Genomic DNA, 21,542 nt, shown 5'->3' on the forward strand with positions numbered 1-21,542 from the left:
TTGTATGTATGTATACATGCATGAAATAAAAGGGTAAAAATACCTATAGTATTTGACCCAAATAGCTATGATCTCTAAATATGAATTTTAAAGCTGATTAATAGTCTCTCCTTAAATATCAGCTTTGCTCTCTGAAATGTAACTTCATCTCATAAGGGTCTTTTTTAACAGCACTTAACAAGACATGTGCTTCACAAGGACAGATTTTAAGAGGAAAATAAATTCTTATAAATATCTAGTCTTACACATTCAGCCTACATTTTAATACAGGCTGTTACCATACAAGATCTATATCTTTGGTTCTTGAGCTTAAAATACTGGTTATCAATTTTGTTCATACTTCACAAATTATTCTTGTTTACTTTTCAGATAATCCATGTTTCATGCTTGGGACCTCCATTTCCTAAGAATTATTGTCATTCTTATCCACATGAAAAAAGCAAAATGTTGGAACAACAAAGACACTTTGAACAAGTATCAGTTCTTCTCTCTAGAAACTAAGGTCCTAACATGACAAATAAAAACAAGATCCATATGCAGATAAAAGAAAACTGAAATTACATACAAACAACAACAAAACACAAAGCAAAAAACACAAGCTAGTAGTATCAAAATTCCTTTTCAAGGTCAATCCCAAAATGTATAAATAAGATGTTAATTAAACAAGACGAAACTGTTGGGTATTAGTGTCTCAGTAAACCAAACAGAAGTATATCCTTCTTCCCAGATCTGCTCACGAAGCAGACCTAGGGTCATCCCTGAAGTGAGGTAGAAACTGGAGACTGTAAGTGTTCTAAGTTACAATTCTATACTGCACCAGACAGAAACTGGTATCTTCTCAGGGTTTGGAAAATGGCTTATAGCTAGAAGTCTCAGTGACTGGGTAAGGAGAAAACTGAAAAAAAAAATTAGACTTTTGTAGAGAAATATTGAAAACAAAACATCAGTAAGCTATATAAAATTAATGTTTTCCTTGTAATCAATCTACCATTTTATAATTTCTGAAATACCTCAGATCCTATACATACTCTTTGCCATGGTATACAGTAAATGTCTGGGGGATAATTTATTTGCTACAAAGTAGAAATAAGCACTAATATCCAAAAACCTGCTAGTCTCTCTGAAAACCTTTATCAAATCAAGATTAACAACCAAAGAAAAGGCCTAAAAGAAACAATTATACCCAGCACCCGGATCATGATCTTTAAATACCATTCCTCACTGAAAGGAAACAGGACTCCTTGGGGAAATGGCTGATTCTAGATCTAGTATAGGAAATATACAAAGATGAGCCCGAAGCACCAAGCAAAAAGCAAGGATGCTATCATAAACAAATGAACTGCACCAAAAAAACCCACAGGAGCAGACATGAAAGAGCTGCCAGTGACCAAAGACAGAACAATGTGAGCACCAAAAAGAATACTGCTTTTGATTAAATCATACTGAGTACCTAAAAACCCACATGATACTAAAAAAAAAAAATCTCATTGGATATCACTGGAATCAATAAGGGCACCATTTCTTTATACCACAAATTGGCAATAAAACGAAAGAATTACATATTTATCTCCCCTTCCCTACAAACTGTATTTCAGGATACCAAATAACCTTCGTTGATAAGGGAACATTCTTATAGAAGAATTCGAGTTAATAAATGTGAAGACGTGAGAGAAGTGGAAAATCAGCATTTTGCAACCCTTAATAAAATCACTGGTTATAACAGCAATCATCAGTGAAAAACTCAATGAATAAATAAATTGGTGGAGTAAACAATGGAGATATCAAGTTATTACCACCTAAACCTACTAATTAATCACTAAAAGTGGATAACCAGATATTGTGTTCCACCTGTTGAGAAGTAATATGAAGTACATAACACAGATTACGAAGTAGTCTTAACAGAAAAGCTGAATCTAATCGAGCCTCTAGAGCAAAATTACAGTTATAGAAAATACAAGGAAACAGAAAGACATATTAAATGATATAAATAGACAAAAGAAACAAATGGGTAAATTCAGAATGTGGAACATTCCACAGGACACAGACCCAATTTCTGCAATAAGGCAAAAAATCCGGGGGGAAAAGTTGGGGAAGGGAAGGAAAGGGAGCCTGCCCTATATTAAAACAAACATAAAAACCAAATATCACATGAGGACCTTGTTTAGATCCAGATTTTAACAAACCTATTGTAAAGAATCATTTTTAGACAACTGGGAAAACTTGACTATGGATTTGTTATTAGTTAATACCATGTAAGTAGTTAATTTTTTAGGCTTGATAATGGTTTTGTGATTATATAAGAAGAATGTCCATATTTTTTAGAGAGGCATACAGAAATGCATTCAGGTCCAATAACATGGAATTTGTCATAAAATATTTAAACAAAGGAAAAGGAAAACTGGATATAGAACACAAATGTGGCAAAATCTTGAGGATTATTAAATATGAGTAATGAGAACATGGGACTTTATGGTACTATTCTATTTTCAGGTACATTATAAAGTTTTTACAATTAAAAAGAGGGGGTACCAATCACAACCAATACGACCTAAGATATTTACTGCCTTTCTTTTAAGCAAGACAAAGTACTTACAAATTAATAATAATTAACATCAACACTAGCAGCTAATATTTAATAAATTTATTACATGTCAGATACTCTAAGCACTTTATATGTATTAACTCATTTAATCTATCTTTCTCAGTTTTAAACCAACAATGTCAAGTCTACTTGTTCAAGTTTAATTTACCTGATATACTTGGTCTGTAGTACTATTCTTTTTAACCCTGACTGTAACTGTCGTTCCATCTGGTAATGCTACTCTCAGCTCTACATCGGACACACCATTGTAATTCTGGGGAAAAGACAGAAAAAGAATTAATTAAAAAAAAATTATGACCCAGTATATCTTCACTCTCCTTGCAACATGCTAGCTAAACAACAACCTAAACTTGTGATGGAAAGAAAATGAGTTTCAATGAAAAGGGGAAAAAAGACATCTTATAAATCAATACATTTACATTTTATAAGTCAGTCATAAAGCTAACTTTCGGCTCCAGCAAAAGTTAACCTTTAAGAGGAACAGGAAGGAAAGAAATATGTTAAACTCAATGTGTGCATATCCAAAACAGAAAATTTGTGTGAAGCAGTCTAGGTCAAACACAGATGAAATTTTTGGCTTACTTTCAAACATTCAGAACTCACAAATGAGAAAACAAAACAACGAAAGCAGTAGTTTCAACAAATAATATCTGGTTTTAAATGGTCAGGCATGGGCTTCCCTGGTAGCTCAATGGTAAAGAATCCACCTGCCAATGCAGGAGACACAGGTTTGATCCTGGGTTGGGAAGATTCCCTGGAGGAGGAAATGGCAACCCACTCCAGTATTCTTGCCTGGGAAATCCCATGGACAGAGGAGCCTGGTGGGCTACAGTCCATGGGGTCACAAAGAGTTGGACACAACTTAGCAACTGAACAACAACAATACCAGACTGGCTCAAGTGAAATTCTAAGTTCCTTTCCAGATTCTGAAATAATCACCACACCTTTGAAAGGAAAAATTAATGAAACTCAGGAATCTGCATTAGTCTGATGTACAATTTTCTTAAAGCGAAGAGTAAACAATTTTTATCCTCCTTAATTCAAAAGAAGTCCTTTTCTCTTACTGCTTTTTATAAATTTACACATTCCTCTAACAAACTGTGACCTTGGCATTTTTACTACAGAGAACAACTATTTACTAAATACCACTTTTTAAAAAGTAAAATTGCCTAAAATCATCCTAAGCATTACTTTGTTATAAGCCCTTGTCTGCAAGAACTTATAATCCAGTTGGGAAAATAAAATATATACATATAAAATAATCAATGAATAACATACTAGTACAGTAGCATTACACAGTCATGTGTCTAATCAATTAGTATTCATTAAGCACCTACAATATGTTTGACATTGTGCTAAGGCACTGGGAATATGAAGATGATCAATATTTAGCTCTTGTTCTGAAGATCTAATGTACAGCATGGTGATCATAGTTAACAATACTATTTCATATATCTGAAATTTGCTAAGGGGCAGATCAGAAGTGAAGAAAGGAAGGAAGGGAAGATGGAAGGATGGAAGGAAGAAAAGAACAAGAAGGAAGGGAGGAAATAGTAATGAGATGATAAATATGTTAACTTGACTGTAGTGATCATTTCGCAATTTATACAGATATCAAAACATCAAATCATATACCAAAATATATACAATTCCTATTTGACAATTATGTCAAAAAGCTGAAAAGAAAACAATTAAGATTTAGCTCTTACCTACAGGTAGCTCATACTCTAGTAAAGTAAAATTATAAAGTGATAACCTGACTATATGTATAAAAAATAAGAGAATGAGATAGCAACAAGGTGACAATTAAGTGGTACTGACTGCAGAAATTCTTGGTGGAACAGAAAATTAATGACGTGAACATCAGGGAAGGGGTCAAAGAGAAGGTGGACCTAACACTAGGACATGAAGGATAAGCAGAACACTTAAAAAAAAAAAGAAGTTGAAAAATTAGTCATTTGGAGAATTTATGGCAATTCAATCCAGAAACAAAAACTTCCATTTTCCCCACAAGGAGCCAAGAGGGAAATAGTCACTGTAGTGGGTATTCACCTACCTCATCTGATTCTGATAGAAATTCCTGCATGATGTCACTTTCGCCAATGACTCGTATTGAGCACACTATAGAAAACAAAGATAGAATCTGGCATGAGGCCCTAAAATTAAGAATATATAGTCAAGAACCTATCAAGATTTAAATATAAATCATCAGTAGCAGGCAATGCTGAAATAGTATGCCATTCATGACACATGGTATTTTAAGGCACAACAAACATTTACATATGAAGTAGAACTGAGGAATAACAGGATGTACAAAGATACAGCTTCCTAAAAACATTAAACATAGACAAAGGAAGTCACTCATAAAAGAGAAATAAAAGTTCAGTAAATCCAACTTTGATGGCTTGTGTTAATAAGCCAGAGAATAGAGCAAGAGCACGGACAATTACGAATGTATCAAACACACAATTAAAATACAAAGAAAAATATCTATTTGGCATAGGAGAAGGTCAGTAAGAGAATCATTAACATTCAAAGCCATTTTGGAAAAAAAGGGGTAATCAAGTATTAAGCTGAGTACATCTTCTCATCTCACTAAGTTTAACTTCAAAACAACTACAACTGAAAAAAAAAAAGAGAAAAAGGGAAAAGGAAGGAAAGGAAAACAGGCAGGTAAGCAGGTAATCATCTAAGAGAGTCAATTTCCTAACATTCTCATGGGGATAATAAATTACACAGCTGATTTTACTTCATTTTATTAAAAAAAAATTGTACTCTTTTTCATTTCCCAAGGGCTGTGTTTAGAGGCCATTCCACCTTAGAGAAGTTAAAAATAGATGAAGTTTAACTACCTTCTATGGAGGAAATGGTTTTTCTTCAGGGAAAGCTCTCTACCAAAGTTTTAAAAAATTCAACTAGGTCAATTAGTTCTTCTACAAGGACACAGAATTACTAAATACCACGTAAGACCATTATTCTATTAAATGAGTATTTTAAAGAAAAAACTATTGCACGCCTAGCAAATTCTATAACTCTATAATATATCAAAGCAAGGTCTCCTCTCTGAGCCACAAACTGAACCATCATATTTAGGAGATTCGTGTCATCTCTCCCTGCCTTTCTAGATAAATGAATGTCTCAGCTTCCAAAGATTCCTAATGTCTTGTCTGCAAGTCCTGAGATACTAATAACAAGTTAGTTATAATATTTCTACCTATAACCTGCTAAGAACAAGGGGACTTTAGCTTACTTACAACTCAGCAAACCTGTCCAAAAGGAATAAGGAGTTTTCAAGTAGGCTATGTCAGTAAACTAAGAATCACTTTCGTAAAAATGTCTTAAACACCTAGCTTCCAAATACATTTAGCATGTTGAGTGTGTATGTGTTTGCTGGCAAATAATATAACCCTATAAATATAGGTCCTTGACGCATAAAAAATAATTATGCATTTTTTTTATTGTTGTTAAGTGTTCAGTGAGTCAATAATATAGGCTATTAACTGCTGTACTGAACAGTTCAGTGTTGGCTTTAATGCTCAGATCAATCAACATCTATAGTCAGAAACGTGACTTTCACTATTGAGTTTCAGGAACTTAGCTATGCAGCTTAAGAGCCACAACATACTATCTTGACCCTATGTTTACTCAAGATAATAGAGTTTAACAGGCTGGCTTACCTTTTTCTAGATATTCTTCCAACCCCCGACGTCGGGCATCTAATTGCTGTTCTGATAAAGAGAATGGCCACTTCCCTGGAAGTCGGGGAAATGTAAAGTTGGCAAACTCTCTCTTCAGGTTCTGGTGTAAGATGGCAAACTCCCGGTACCGCTTAGAACACAGCTGCCTCCCTGCCATGTAAACATTGTAGACCTGGTGAGGGGGAAGAACAAAAAAAAGCCTACTTACTATATATTAAATCACAGAATCATCTAGAGTCAGGTTCAGATTAACACTGGTTAGGTCAGAGAAGGCAATGGCACCCCACTCCAGTACTCTTGCCTGGAAAATCCCATGGACGGAAGAGCCTGGTAGGCTGCAGTCCATGGGGTCGCGAAGAGTCGGACACAACTGAGCTACTTCACTTTCACGCATTGGAGAAGGAAATGGCAACCCACTCCAGTGTTCTTGCCTGGAGAATCCCAGGGACAGCAGAGCCTAGTGGGCTGCCGTCTATGAGGTCGCACAGAGTCGGACATGACTGAAGTGACTTAGCAGCAGCATAGGTGTATTTCTCTATGTACTTTAACAGAGAATTTATGTTCAAGGTCACCATAAAACAAGATTTACTTTTAATAAACATGCCAGAAATTGTATGTAAAAAAGACAGATACTGCCTTCAAGGGGCCCATGATCTTATTTTTGCTATTACAATTACCTCCAGCACACTGTTTTAAACATCTTTGGAGGCAATTATCGGTTTTTATTTTCAGAAAGTTAAAAATCATTTAAAGCCAATGTGAATGAACAAGCAAGCAAATTTGGAGAGATGTAAAAAGTCAGAATTGATCATAAAGCAAAGTGGCTGACATTTGTGTGTGAACCACATTTCCAAAGAAAAGGTCTAAAAAATGATGTAAGCAATATTGGTATTTTTGCTACAAAAAGATCATTTTTGCCAAAGCTCCTTTTTAAAATCAGATGTCCCTAGTTTTGGTCTTCTCCTTTCCAACATTAAAACAGAGTTAACAAAAAGCTGAAGAATAAATGTACTCTAAGGACCTCCTCATAATAATAAACAGTTAATAATCCTCATAAGGAAGTAGACAGATATTTGTCTATTGTTCACAGATGCATGCCAAGCTTCTAGAATAGGGCCTGACACACGGTAGGCACTCGGTAAATATTTGATGAAGAAATGAGTGTATATATTGGCAATTCTTAGATATGTGTCCTCATAAAGGAAAGTGGTGCAATACATGATCCAAAAACACCAAGTAAGTAACTGTAGTCTCAGAACATATCAAATTACGCAGAGATGGGAAAATTAGCCCCAAATCACACTTACTGGCTTAGCAAAAATCACTCAAAAATTTAAATGTGCACAAAACAGGTCATCTACTCGTGTAATCAAGAGTTAGTCACTGAACATAGAATCGACTGGTGGTTGCCAAGAGGGAAGGTGTAGGGGGAGGGATGGGAGGAGGAGGCTGGGGTGACCAGATGTAAGCTTTCATATACAGAATGGATGAACAACAAGGTCCTACTGTACAGCATAGAGAACTGTACTCAATATCCTATGATAAAACATAATGGAAAAGAACATAAAAGAGAAAGTGTATATATATGTGTGTGTGTATATATGCATGTATGTATACAGAAAAGAACATATATATATTCTTACAAAAGAATATATATATATAACTGAATCACTCTGTTGTACAGATGCAGTTAACACAATTACTCTAAATCAACTATACTTCAATCTAACAAATAAAGACTTAGTCACTGAGAATGTATACACCAAAGCATTTCCTTCAGTCTCAAGAAGAATCTTTTCCATGCTTCTATGATTTAAGAAGTATAAATTAAATGTAACAAAAATTTAGTCATTGAAAACTCCTCTCTCGCAACTCTCCTTCTATGATTCCTCCCCTAAGCAAAGCCTCTAACTACTATCAGTGTCCAGGGATGAATATGATCCTGATCAATGAGTTTTCTTCTTGTAATTATCACACAAATTTGTAACTGATTGTAATGAACCACACGTAATACCAAGTATTCCCATCACTGCCTTCTAAAGAAAGACTATGACTACATTTCCCTAGTGACGATCACTTAAGTGATCTCAAGTCTAACAAAACATTTCTTAGGGTAGAAAGAACCCTAAAACTTAAGAGGCCTTTGTGACAATTTCAACCCTAAAATTTCAGTTTCTCATAAAGTGCGAACAGTAACATCAAATAGCCTCTCACCACCCACCTCTTCCCACTTAAATGTGAAGTCAAAGGGAACAGAACTATAAATAGGATGCCTGACAGTTCAGTAATACATTCATGCAGGTAAGAATGGCTTCCACAAGAGCTAAACCATTTTTAAATTAGTAGTGCTTAGCAAACGAAAACCATACAAAAACATATTACAACAGTGATGCTTTGTTCTTCACTTGTCCTTAAAATTAACCTACGATCCATTAGTATTCATTTCACTGATTTGGACACACTCATTTGCAAAGAAAATGACTGATTCCCTGCTGAATCAACTCGTGAAGGTCCATGGACCATGAGAAATGACCACGGTCTCATTACAAATGAGAATGGTCCATCAGAAAATATACTTGCCAGACATGAAGGAGATTATCATAAAATAGGGACTAAAGATATAGGCAAGCAGGTAGTACTTCTAGATTCCATCTTAATGTAAACCCCAGACTAGCTGGCTCATACATGGAATTAGACAGTTTGTCTAGCTTGCGAGAACATGTTGAATTTAATGATCACTGGTCACTGTCTTCTCCAAATGACCATATCCTAAAAAATTTCAAAAGTTGGAATGTTCAGATTGCAAAGTCAGCTTCCAAGGGTAACAAGTTATTGCCCTCTTGAGATACTCTTTGCTGAGTTAAACCCAATGAGGGAAAAGGAATGAATTATGAGTGGGGAAAGTGTAAAACTTATGTGATCAGTGATCTGATTTTGTCTCTCTGGATTCTGCAAATAAAAGTTTCAAAATTCAGCTTTGAAATAATTTCTAAATTTCTCTATATGTGAATGTTGAAACTCCATGCCATGCCATTTTGCTTTATCCTCATGACTTAATTCTGTGGAATGAATGCCAGAAGGTGGTAACTGATAAATTCTCACAAAAGCACAAACCACTGTAGGGAAAGCAATTCTAGTAATATTTGGGCTCTATATTCAATATGAAAAAACAAAATTCCAGATAACAGAGATCTTTATTTTGTTGGTTCCTTAATCCCCACTTACAGATTTCTTAAGGCTTTTAAATGGTAACATCTCATTCTGTGTAAGATCTGAATATTAAAATGTTCTCACTTTCTCAAGCCTCTAGTAACCCACAGGAATTACGCTACTGAACACACAGAAGAGAGTCTCCTTTAACAGTGCAAAAGTGATCAGACACAATATTGTGAAGCAGTTATCCTCCAACAAAAAGAAAAAAAGAATGACAACACCACCCAAGTTCTGCCTACAAATGTCAAACAGACATTCATCTGGTTCATGCTATTGATCTGGATAAATCCTCAATGTACATTAGGACCAACAAATTGTTTCCAATGCCACCTTGCCATTTAATCTTGCTTTTAGCTGAAAACATGTCTTCCAAAGGACACCTTATTGGCTATTCACAAGCTGATTATAATAGCAAAAGAACATTCAGCATTCTTATCTGATTTCTGAGTGAAATGTATGAGATCCTTAACTAAGGGATTCTTTCCCAATGCTGAAGTATTTAGGTTTCTTCTTGGAAAAAAAAAAATCAAAAGACAACAAGATGCTCCTAAAGAACTTAGGCTATGTGTGTGTGTTTTCCCTAATGTAGATCATAAATGGCATCTGTTTTCTTTATTTGGACCTCAGGTGTATAGAACTGGGTTAACAGCAATCCTTGGTTCATAACACAGTCTCATTTTGATGAACTCTGTCTGGATATTTAATTTAGATATTTTTATCTTTTAAAATTTATTTTAATTAATTGATTTTTTTTTTTTTTGGCCACTCCACATGGCATGTGGGATCTTAGATCACCAACCAGGGATTGAACTCACACCCCCTGCAGTGGAAGCACAGAGTGTCTTAATCATTGAACCACCATGGAAATCCCAATTTAGTTATGTTTAACATTGTAAAAAACAAACTAAAAGCTAAGACCGTGACAAAAACATTTCTAATCACATAGTCTCTGCCTCCTTCACCCCATCTCCCTGCTTCTCTCTCAAAATTATTAGGCTCAACCATGTTTCATTATTCCCTTGTTTTTCTTTTCACAGTTTATTCCTACGTTCACATGTAATCTTCACGTTTTTATTGTTCACGTTAATTTTTTGGCTGCCGTGGGCCTGTGCTGCTGTGTGCGGCCTTTCTCTAGCTGCGGGAAAGCAGGCCTACTCTCCAGCTGCGGGGAGGCGGGCCTTCTCTCTGGCTGCGGGGAGGGGGGCCTACCCTCTAGCTGCGGGGAGGCGGGCCTCCTCTCCGGCTGCGGGGAGGCGGGCCTACCCTCTAGTCGTGGTGCGCGGCTTTCCGTGCAGCAGCCCCGCTTGGTGCACAGCACAGGCTCTAGAGCACATGGGCTTCAGTAGTTGTGATACGTGGGCTCAGTTGTGGTGCATGGGTTTAGCGGCCTCAGGGCACATGGAATCTTCCCAGACCACGGATCAAACCTGTGTCCTCTGCATTGGCAGGCGGATTCTTAACCACTGGACCATCAAGGAAGTCCTTATTTTAATTTTTGGAGGATATTTCAGTTTTATAAAAAGTCTAACATGCAGAATGAGGCTTTGTGGCACTTATTTTTTCACACAGTCTCATCCACAATGCTATCTATCTTTGTGGTTTATTCTATTGTACGTAACACTTTGTTGTTTTGCATTTTTTAAAAAATCTGTTCTGTTGACATACATTCAGGTTGTTTCTGGGATTTAATATTTCTTGGTTTTAAGTATTATGAACAATGCTACTGTGAACATTTGCACATATGCCGCCTGCAGTACATACATTAATGTAAGAGATTCTCCTGGATATACTCCATGTGAGGAACTTCAGGATTATAAGGTATGTGAATATTCAACCTAAGGAGACAATGCCAACTTATAAGCTAAAGCAGTTACATAAACTTATACTCCTTACACTCCTTTTCAGTAATAATATAAAAAGATCCTCTTAATTTTTGCAGATGGAATGGCTATGAAAAGATTTCTTGCTCTGGTCCTAATTTACAGTTCCATGATTATTAATGATGTTGATCATTGTCTCTCCATATATATTTATTGGCCAGCTGCCCAGGGATCAAGGCTCACCCACCACTGGGCCAACATCAACTGTGGAAAACCCCAGACCCCCAGTCAGCTGAGTCAGGAACTGGCCCCACTTACCAGCAGTCTGACATCTGACCCAGAACCCTCCCAGGACACGGCCCCACCCACCAGTGGCTGACAGCTTCTGCACTAGGCAAGGCTTGGCAACGAACCCAATCAGGGGCCAGCAATGCCTACCAATGTGCCTCACAGTAGTCAGCCTGCCACAACAGAAGGGCTCATGCAGCCCATATAGACGGCACCCCTAAAGCATAAAGGTCTGGAGACCAGAAGCAAGTATGCTGCTGGCCCATAGGCATTTCCTACTTAAGGGCACTTCTCCATGATAAGGAAACATACCAACCTACCAAACACATAGAAACAAAAACACAGAATTAGGCAAAAGGAGGCTACAGAGGAATATGTCTCAAACAAAGGAACAAGACAAAATCCCAGAAAAAGAACTAAGTGAAATGGAGATAAGCAATTTATGCAACAAAGATTTCAAGTTAATGATCATAAAAATGTTCAAAGAACTTTGGAGAAGACTAGATGAACACAGTGAGAAGTTAGAATTTTTCTAACAAAGAGTTAGAAAATATAAAGTAGACCCAAACAGATGAAAAATACAGTAACTAAAATAAAAAATACACTAGAAGGATTCAATAACAGATTATACAGAGAAATGAATCAGAAAACTGGAAGACAGAGTAAAGAAAATAACTCAAACTGAACAGAAAAAAAACGAAAAATTATTTTTAAAAATGAGAACTTTAGGACAACATCAAGCATATAACATTCATTTAAGAGGGGTCCCAGAAGGAGAAAAGAAATAAAAGGTGCAGAGAGCATATTTGAAGATGTACTAACTAAAAACTTTCCTAACTTAGGAAAGAAAGCAGACATCCAAATCTGGGAAGCACAGTGAGTCCCAAACAGACCAACCCAAAGAGGACCACACCAAGACACACTGTCATTAAAACAGCAAAAATTAAAGATAAACAGAGAATATTAAAAGCAACAAAGGAAAAGCAACTAGTTATGCACAAGGGAACTCCCATAAGGCCATCAGTTGGCTTTTCAGCGGAAACCGCAGACCAGTAGGGAGTGGCACAATATACTATAGCGATGAAAGGAAAAAACCCACAACCAAGAATTCTCTACCTGGAAAGGATATTATTCAGATTTGAAGGAGAAAATCAAAAAAGGTTTACAGACAAGCAAAAAGCTAAGAGTTTAGCCCTATGAAACCAACTCAATAAGAAATGTTAAAGGGACTTCTCTATGCAAAAAAGGCCACAACTAGAAATAAGAAATTAGGAAAGGAAAAATCTCATTGTTAAAGACAAATATACAGTAAAGGTAGCTGATTAGTCGATTATAAAACTAGTAGGGAGGTTAAAAGACAAAAGTATCAAAATCATCATTATCACAATAAGCAGTTAAGGGATACACACATCAAAAAAGGATGTAAAATATGATGTTAAAAACAATAAACATGGTGAGCAATAAAAACACAGGATTGTTAAAATGCATTCGAAATTAAGGGATTAGATTAGAAACTTAAAATGATCGTATAGACAGACTGCTATACATAAACTTCATGGTAATCACAAACCAAACATCTACACAAGATATACACACAAAAAAGAGAAAGGAATCCAAACATAACACTAAAGACATGGCAAAAAGCAAAAGACAAAGAAAAAAACAAAAAAGGGTCATAAAAACAACCCCAAAACAATTAATAAAATGGCAGTAAGTACAAATCTATCCAATTACTTTAAATATAAATTGACTAGGTACTCCAACCAAAAGACACAGAGCTGCTGAATGGATATACAAAAGAGAACCATATACATGCTGCCTGAGAGAAACTCACTTCAGGTCTAAAGACACACAGGCAGAAAAGGAGGGAATGGAAAAAAGTATGCCATATGAATGACATGAAAAGGAAGCCAGGGTAATAATACTTGTATCAAGCCAAATATACTTTAAAACAAGGTCTGTAATAAGAGATAAAGAAGAAAATTACGTAACAATCAATGAATCAATCCAGTAAGATATAACATTTGTAAATATACATGCACCCAACATGCTGTTGCCGCGGTGTTATGTCCGCCGCTCAGTCATGTCCGACTCTGACACCTCATGGACTATAGCCCGCCAGGCTCCTCTGTCCATGGAGTTCTCCAAACAAGAATACTGGAGTGGGTTGCCGTTCCCTTCTCCAGGGGATCTTCACAACCCAGGGATCAAATCCAGGTCTTCTGCACTGCAGGCAGATTCTTTACCATCTGAGCCACCAGGGAAGTCCATGCACCCTACATAGGAGCACCTAAATACATAAAGCAAATATTAATAAATATAAAGGGGGACAAATGGACAGTAAGACAATGATAGTACAGGACTTCAACACCACACCTACATCAATGGAGAGAGAATCCAAACAGAAAATCAATAATGAGGGATAGTCCCAGCAACCCAGTGGTTAAGACTCTGCACTGCCAACCCACTGCAGGGGTTGTGAGTTCAATCCCTGGGGGCGAAACTAAGACCCACATGCCAAGTGCTATGGCCAAAAAAAAAGAAGAAAAAGAAAATCAATAATTAACACTAGCCTTAAATGACACATCAGACCAGATGGACTTAACTGAACAAGTTGCTGTTGTTGCTATTCAATCACTCAGTTGTGTCCGACTCTTTGCAATCCCATGGACTGCGGCATGCCAATCTTCCCTGTCCTTCACCATCTCCTGGAGTTTGCTCAAACTCATATCCATTAAGTTGGTGATGCCATCCAACCATCTCATCCTCTGTTACCCCTTCTCCTCCTGCCTTCAGTCTTTCCCAGCATAAGGGTCTTTTCCAATGAGTCAGCTCTTCCCGTCAGGTGGCCAAAGGACTGGAGTTTCAGCTTCAGCCATCAGTCCTTCCAATGAATATTCAGTGTTGATTTCCTTTAGGATTAACTGGTTTGATCTTCTTGCAGTCCAAGGGACTCTCAAGAGTCTTTTCCAGCAGCATAGTTTGAAAGCATCAATTCTTCAGCACTCAGCTTATTTTATTGTCCAGTTCTCACATCCATATATGACTAATGGAAAAACCATAGCTTTGACTATACGGACCTTTGTAGGTAAAGTAATGTCTCTGCTTTTTAATATGCTGTCTAGGTTTATCATTCCTTTTCTTCCAAGGAACAAGTGTCCTTTAATTTCATGACTGCAGTCACCATCCACAGAGATTCTAGAGCTCAAGAAAATAAAGTCTGTCACTGTTTCCATTGTTTCCCCATCTATTTGCCATGAAGTGATAGGACTGGATGCCATGACCTTCATTCTTTGAATACTGAGTTTTAAGACAACTTTTCACTCTCCACTTTATCAAGAGTCTCTTTAGTTCTTCTTTGCTTTTGGGCATAAGGGTGGTGTAGTCTGCATACCTGAGGTTATTGATATTTCTTCCCACAATCTTGATTTCAACTTGTGCTTCATCCAGCCTGGCATTTCACATGATGTACTCTGCATATAAGTTAAATAAGCAGGGTGACAATATACAGCCTTGACATACTCCTTTCCCAATTTTGAACCAGTACGTTGTTCGATATCCAGTTCTAACTGTTGCCTCTTAACCTGCATACAGGTTCTCAGGAGGCAGGTAAGGTGGTCTGGTATTCCCATTTCTTTAAGAATTTTCCAGTTTGTTGTGATATACACAGTTAAAGGCTTTAGCACAGTTAATGAAGCAGAAGTAGTTGTTTTTCTGGATTCTCTAGCTTTTTCTATGATTCAACAGATGTCAGCAGTTTGATCTCTGGTTCCTCTGCCTTTTCTAAATCCAGCTTGTACATCTGGAAGTTCTTGGTTCACATACTGTTGAAGCCTAGCTTGAAGGATTCTGAGCAGTACTTTGCTAGCATGTATAACATCCCACCCAAAAGAAGCAAATTTTTCATTCTTTTCAAGTGCACGTTGAACAGTCTCCAGAACAGATCACATACTAGACTACAAAACAAGTCTCACGAAATTTAAGATTGAAATCATATCAAACATCTTCTCCGACCACAATGCTATGAGACTAGAAATGAATTAGAAGGAGAAAAACTGCGAAAACCACAAACACATGGAGGCTAAACAATATGCTACTCAACAAACAATGGGTGAAGAAATCAAAGAGGAAATTTAAAAATACATGGAGACAAATGAAAACACAATGATCCGAAACCTATGCAAACAACAAAAGAGGTTCTAAGAGATGTTTATAACAGTATAAGTCTACTTCAGGAAACAAGAAAAATCTCAAATAAACAAGCTAAACCTACACCTAAAGTGACTAGGAAAAAAACACAAACAAAACCTAAAGTTAGTAGAAGGAAAGAGACCATAAAGATAAGAGCAGAAATAAATGAAATAGAGACTAAATAACAACAGAATAATAGAGAAGACTGATGAAACTAAGAGCTGGTTCTTTGGCAAGACATTTTTAATGTACTGAAAGAAAAAACCATCATCCCTGAATTTTATGCCTTTCAAACATAAGGGTGAAATAAAGACTTCTTCACATCAACAAAAGCTAAGAGAAATCACTGCCAGCAGATCTACACTACAAGAATATTAATGGAATTTCTTCAGGCAGAAGGAATATGATACCAGATGGAAACTGAAACTACAATTACACAAAAGAATGAAAGACATAAGAAATGGAAATATGTGCTTAAATATAAAGAAACTCTTCTCATTTTCGATCTCTTTAATTACTTAAAGCAAAGACAACAACAAAATCTCATAAAATTTATCGTACATAAAGAAGAAAAATGTATAACAGAAGCACAAAGGATAAAAGGTAGAAATGAAATATACCATTAGTAAATTCTCACACTGAGAAGCAATAATGTATTAAAGATACTATTTATAAAGATGCATACTGTAAACCTAGAACAACAACTAACAAAATGAAACAAATTATAGAGAAATAACATGGTATCATTACAAATATTCTATTAATTGAAAAAAGCAAGAAAGGAGGAATAAAGAACAGATGAGATGCAGATAACAAAGAATAAGATGGCAGATTTAATTTTAACTATATCAATAATTATACTAGGGAAGCAGACTACACACACTAAATAAAAGACTAAGATTGCCAGGCTGCATAAAAAAGCAAGACACAATTATATGCTATCTACAATAAACCCATTTCAAATATAATTAAACAGGTAGGTTAAAAAGGATGGAAAAGATATCCAATGAAAACAATAATCAAAAGAAGGCTGAAGTGACTATTAGTGGCTATATGTTAACATTAGAGAAAGACTTCAGAACAAAGAACATTACAAGAGAGAATGTTTAAGGGATCAAAAAATGGGTAGAAATGAAGATTAGGCTTCAGGTAAACTCACTATAGACCAACCCTCCCAGTGAATAACCACAAACTCTGGGAAAAAAATACAAAAACCAATTACCTGAGGATTCTGAACAGTACCCTAAAACTGTAGACAGGAGTCAAAACATGAAGCAACTGACAAAGAGTTGGGGAGTTTCCTACTTTTAGGGAGTTTTGCTTTGATAGTGGACCTCAGTCACATAGTAGCATAACTTAAGCAACTAAAACTCTGATAGACATCTTTCTGGCTGGAGGAAAGAGAGACAGGTTCTGGGCAATCACAGATGCCACGAAATGAGTGGAGAATCCCAAAGGAGAGAGAATCAGAGAAAGAGATGCCTTAACTCTATGAGCAAACATCACATACACCTCAGGCTGATTCCTCCCTAAATGATATACACACAGGACAGATTCAAAAGCAGCACAGCAAAAGCTTAAAGAATTGTAATGAGACTTGTACAACTCACAGAAGCTGACACAGCATACTCAGTTAACTGCCAGCTAAAATAAACACACCAACATTCCTCAGAAGAATATCATAGAATCCAGAGCCTGCACAATTGTAACATTCGTTAATACCCAGGACACAATCCAAAATTACTCACTACACAAAGAACTCAGAAGATATGAGCCATTCACAAGGAAAACAAAAACACTAAACAGAGGACAAACTCAAAACGACTTAAATATTAAAATGTTTAAACATATACTCAATGAATACAAAAATAAAAACACACATATAAATTCAACTGATTTTCAACAATAACGTCAAGATGTTTCAATGGGGAAAGAATGGTCTTTTCAACACATCTGCTGAAACAAGATGTCCACATTGGGGCGGGGGGGAGACGGGAATAATCTTGACCCCTAGATCATACATATAAAACAGTCAACCCAAAATGCATCACAGACCTAAACATAAGAATAAAACTGGGATTTCTCTGGCAGTCCAGTGGTTAAAACTCCACACTTCTACTACAGGGGGTGAGGGTTTGATCCCTGGTCAGGGAACTAAGATCCTGCATGTCAAGCATGGTGCAGCCAAAAAAAAAAAACAAACAAATAAGAAAACCAGGATCCAGCCACTTTGGAAAACAGTTTGGCATTTCCTCAAAAAGTTAATGATAAAAGTTATCATATAACCCAGCGATTGTACTCCTAAGTATTTCTTTCCAAGAGAAATGAAAACAGGTATTCACACAAAAACTTGTACACACATGCTCAATCCAGCATTATACATAAGAAGCAAAAAGTACAAAAAAACCAAATGTCCATCAACTGAAGAACAGATAAGTTAAATGTGGTATATTCATAAAACGGAATGCCATTTGGTTGATACATGCTACAACATGGATAAACCTTGAAAACACATATGGCTTCATTTATATGAAACATCCAGAATGGGCAAATCTACAGAGATGGAAAGTAGATGCCTAGGACTAGAGGGGATAGGAGGTTTGAAGAATGATGGCTAAAGGGTACAAAGTTTCTTTTTGAGAGGATGAAAATGTTCTAAAATTGTGGTGATAGTTGCACAATGCTGAGCATACCAAGAACCACTGAACTGCATACTTTAAATGGGTGAATTTATGATATGTGACTCAAACCTCAAAATAAAGTTATTGCAAAAACAGAAAGGTAAAACTATAAAACTTTCTTAAGAAAACATAAAAGATTTGCATCCTTGGGGCAGGCAGATTTCTTAGAAATGCAAAAAAGTATTATCCATAACAGAAAGAAATTGACAAAGCAGACTTTATCAGAATTTATAGCCTTTTTTTTTTTTTTTTTCCAAAGGCAGGTAAAAATAAAATAAAAAGGCAAGCCATAGACTGGGAGAAATATTTTACAAGGCATCTATCTGATAGAAGACATATACAGAATACATAAAGAACTCTTACACAAAACAAGACAAACAGCCCAATTTTTTAAACGGGCAAGAGTAGAACAGCTATGTCAACAATGAAGATATAAGAAAAGCCAGTAAGCACAGGAAAATACACTCATCATGTGCCATTAGGCAAATGCAAATTAAAATCAGAGTGAGCTACCATTATACTCAGAATGACCAGAATTTAAAAACTGAAAATACCAAGTGTTCAAGAGGTTATGGAGCAACTGGAACACTCCACTACAGATGAGAATACAAAAATAGTACAGCCTCTCTAAAAAACAGTTTATAAGGTTACTTACACTTAGCATTTGACCCTGCAATTCCATTTCTAGCTATGTATATACTCAAGGGAAATGAAAACATAAATCTACTTAAAAACCTGTACATTAATGTTATTTCACGGCAGTTTCAGTAATAATAGCCCAAACTGGAAACAACACAAAAGGGCAACAACAAGTGGATGGATAAATAAATTGTAATAGATCCATCCAATGGCATACTATCAGTAATTAAATGCAATAATCTATTGGTCTATGCAACCACACGCATCAATCTTACAAGAACTACACTAAGCAAACAAACCTAGACATGAAGGACTATATACTATATGATTTCATTTATTTTCAGTTCAGTTCATTTCAGTCACTCAGTAGTGTCTGCCTCTTTGCGACCCCATGAACCGCAGCCCAGGCCTCCCTGTCCATGACCAACTCCCAGAGTCCGCCCAAACCCATGTCCATTGTGTCGGTGATGCCATCCAACCATCTCATCCTCTGTCGTCCCCTTCTCCTCCTGCCCTCAATCTTTCCCAGCATCAGGGTCTTTTAAAATGAGTCAGCTCTCCGCATCAGGTGGCCAAATTATTGGAGTTTCAGCTTCAACATCAGTCCCTCCAATGAACACCCCAGACTAATCTCCTTTAGGATGGACTGGTTGAATCTCCTTGCTCTCCAAGGGACTCTCAAGAGTCTTCTCCAATACCACAGTTGAAAAGCATCAATTCTGCACTCAGCTTTCTTTCTAGTCCAACTCTCACATCTATACATGACTACTGGAAAAACCACAGCCTTGACTAGATGGACCTTTGTTGGCAAAGTAATGTCTCTGCTTTTTAATATGCTGTCTAGGTTAGTCATAACTTTCCTTCCAAGGAGCAAGCGTCCTTTAATTTCATGGGTGCAATCACCATCCGCAGTGATTTTGGAGCCCAGAAAAATAAAGTCAGCCACTGTTTCCACTGTTTCCCCATCTATTTGCCATGAAGTGATGGGACTGGATGCCATGATCTTAGTTTCCTGAATGTTGAGCTTTAAGCCAACTTTTTCACTCTCCTCTTTCACTTTCATCAAGAGGCTCTTTAGTTCTTCTTCACTTTCTGCCATAAAGGTGGTGTCATCTGCATATCTGAGTTTATTGGTATTTCTCCCGGAAATCTTGATTCCAGCTCGTGCTTCTTCCAGCCCAACATTTCTCATGATGTACTCTGCATATCATGGTAATCCAAGTCTATACCCCGACCAGTAATGCTGAAGAAGCTGAAGTTGAACGGTTCTATGAAGACCTAGAAGACCTGCTAGGGCTAACACCCAAAATAGATGTCCTTTTCATTATAGGGGACTGCAATGCAAAAGTAGGAAGTCAAGAAACATCTGAAGTAACAGGCAAATTTGGCCTTGGAGTACAGAATGAAGCAGGGCAACGGCTAACAGAGTTCTGCCAAGAGAATGCACTGGTCACAGCAAACACCCTCTTCCAACAACACAAGAGAAGTCTCTACACATGGACATCACCAGATGGTCAACACCGAAATCAGACTGATTATATCCTTTGCAGCCAAAGATGGAGAAGCTCTATACAGTCAGCAAAAACAAGACCAGGAGCGGACTGTAGATCAGATAATGAACTCCTTATTGCCAAATTCAGACTTAAATTGAAGAAAGTGGGGAAAACCACTAGACCATTCAGGTATGACTTAAATCAAATCCCTTATGACTATACAGTGGAAGTGAGAAATAGATTTAAGGGACTAGATCTGATAGAGTGCCTGATGAACTACGGGCGGAGGTTCCTGACATTGTACAGGAGACAGGGAGCAAGACCATCCCCAAGAAAAAGAAATGAAAAACAGCAAAATCGCTGTCTGAGGAGGCATTACAAATAGCTGTGAAAAGCAAAGGAGAAAAGGAAAGATATACCCATTTGAATGCAGAGTTCCAAAGAATAGCAAGGAGAGATAAGAAAGCCTTCCTCAGCAATCAATGCAAAGAAAGAGGAAAACAATAGAATGGGAAAGCCTAGAGATCCTGCCAAGAAAATCAGAGATACCAAAGGAACATTTCATGCAAAGATGGGCTCAATAAAGGGCAGAAATGGTATGGACCTAACAGAAGCAGAAGATATTAAGAAGAGGTGGCAAGAATACACAGAAGAACTGTACAAAAAAGACCTTCACGACCCAGATAATCACGAAGGTGTGATCACTCACACTCTACCTAGAGCCGGACATCCTGGAATGTGAAGTCAGGTGGGCCTTAGGAAGCATCACTACGAACAAAGCTAGTGGAGGTGATGGAATTCCAGTCGAGCTATTTCAAATTCTAAAAGATGATGCTGTGAAAGTGTTGCACTCAATGTGTCAGCAAATTTGGAAAACTCAGCAGTGGCCACAGGACTGGAAAAGGTCAGTTTTCATT

The 21,542-nt window shown here is 36.9% G+C and overlaps 1 protein-coding gene across 1 annotated transcript in view; it reads right to left on the reverse strand.

Annotated features, from left to right (window-relative positions):
• Positions 1–21,542, reverse strand: part of SNX27 (sorting nexin 27) — a 76,767-nt gene that overhangs the window by 23,574 nt on the left and 31,651 nt on the right. Inside the window, exons 3-5 of the mRNA XM_043876454.1 lie at positions 6,280–6,472; positions 4,659–4,723; positions 2,751–2,855 (exon numbers count right to left, since the gene is read on the reverse strand). Coding sequence (XP_043732389.1) covers positions 2,751–2,855; positions 4,659–4,723; positions 6,280–6,472 — 363 coding nt within the window. The remainder of the gene's footprint in view (positions 1–2,750; positions 2,856–4,658; positions 4,724–6,279; positions 6,473–21,542) is intronic.

This window comes from Cervus elaphus, chromosome 20, assembly GCF_910594005.1.
Source record: "Cervus elaphus chromosome 20, mCerEla1.1, whole genome shotgun sequence".
NCBI lineage: Eukaryota > Metazoa > Chordata > Mammalia > Artiodactyla > Cervidae > Cervus > Cervus elaphus.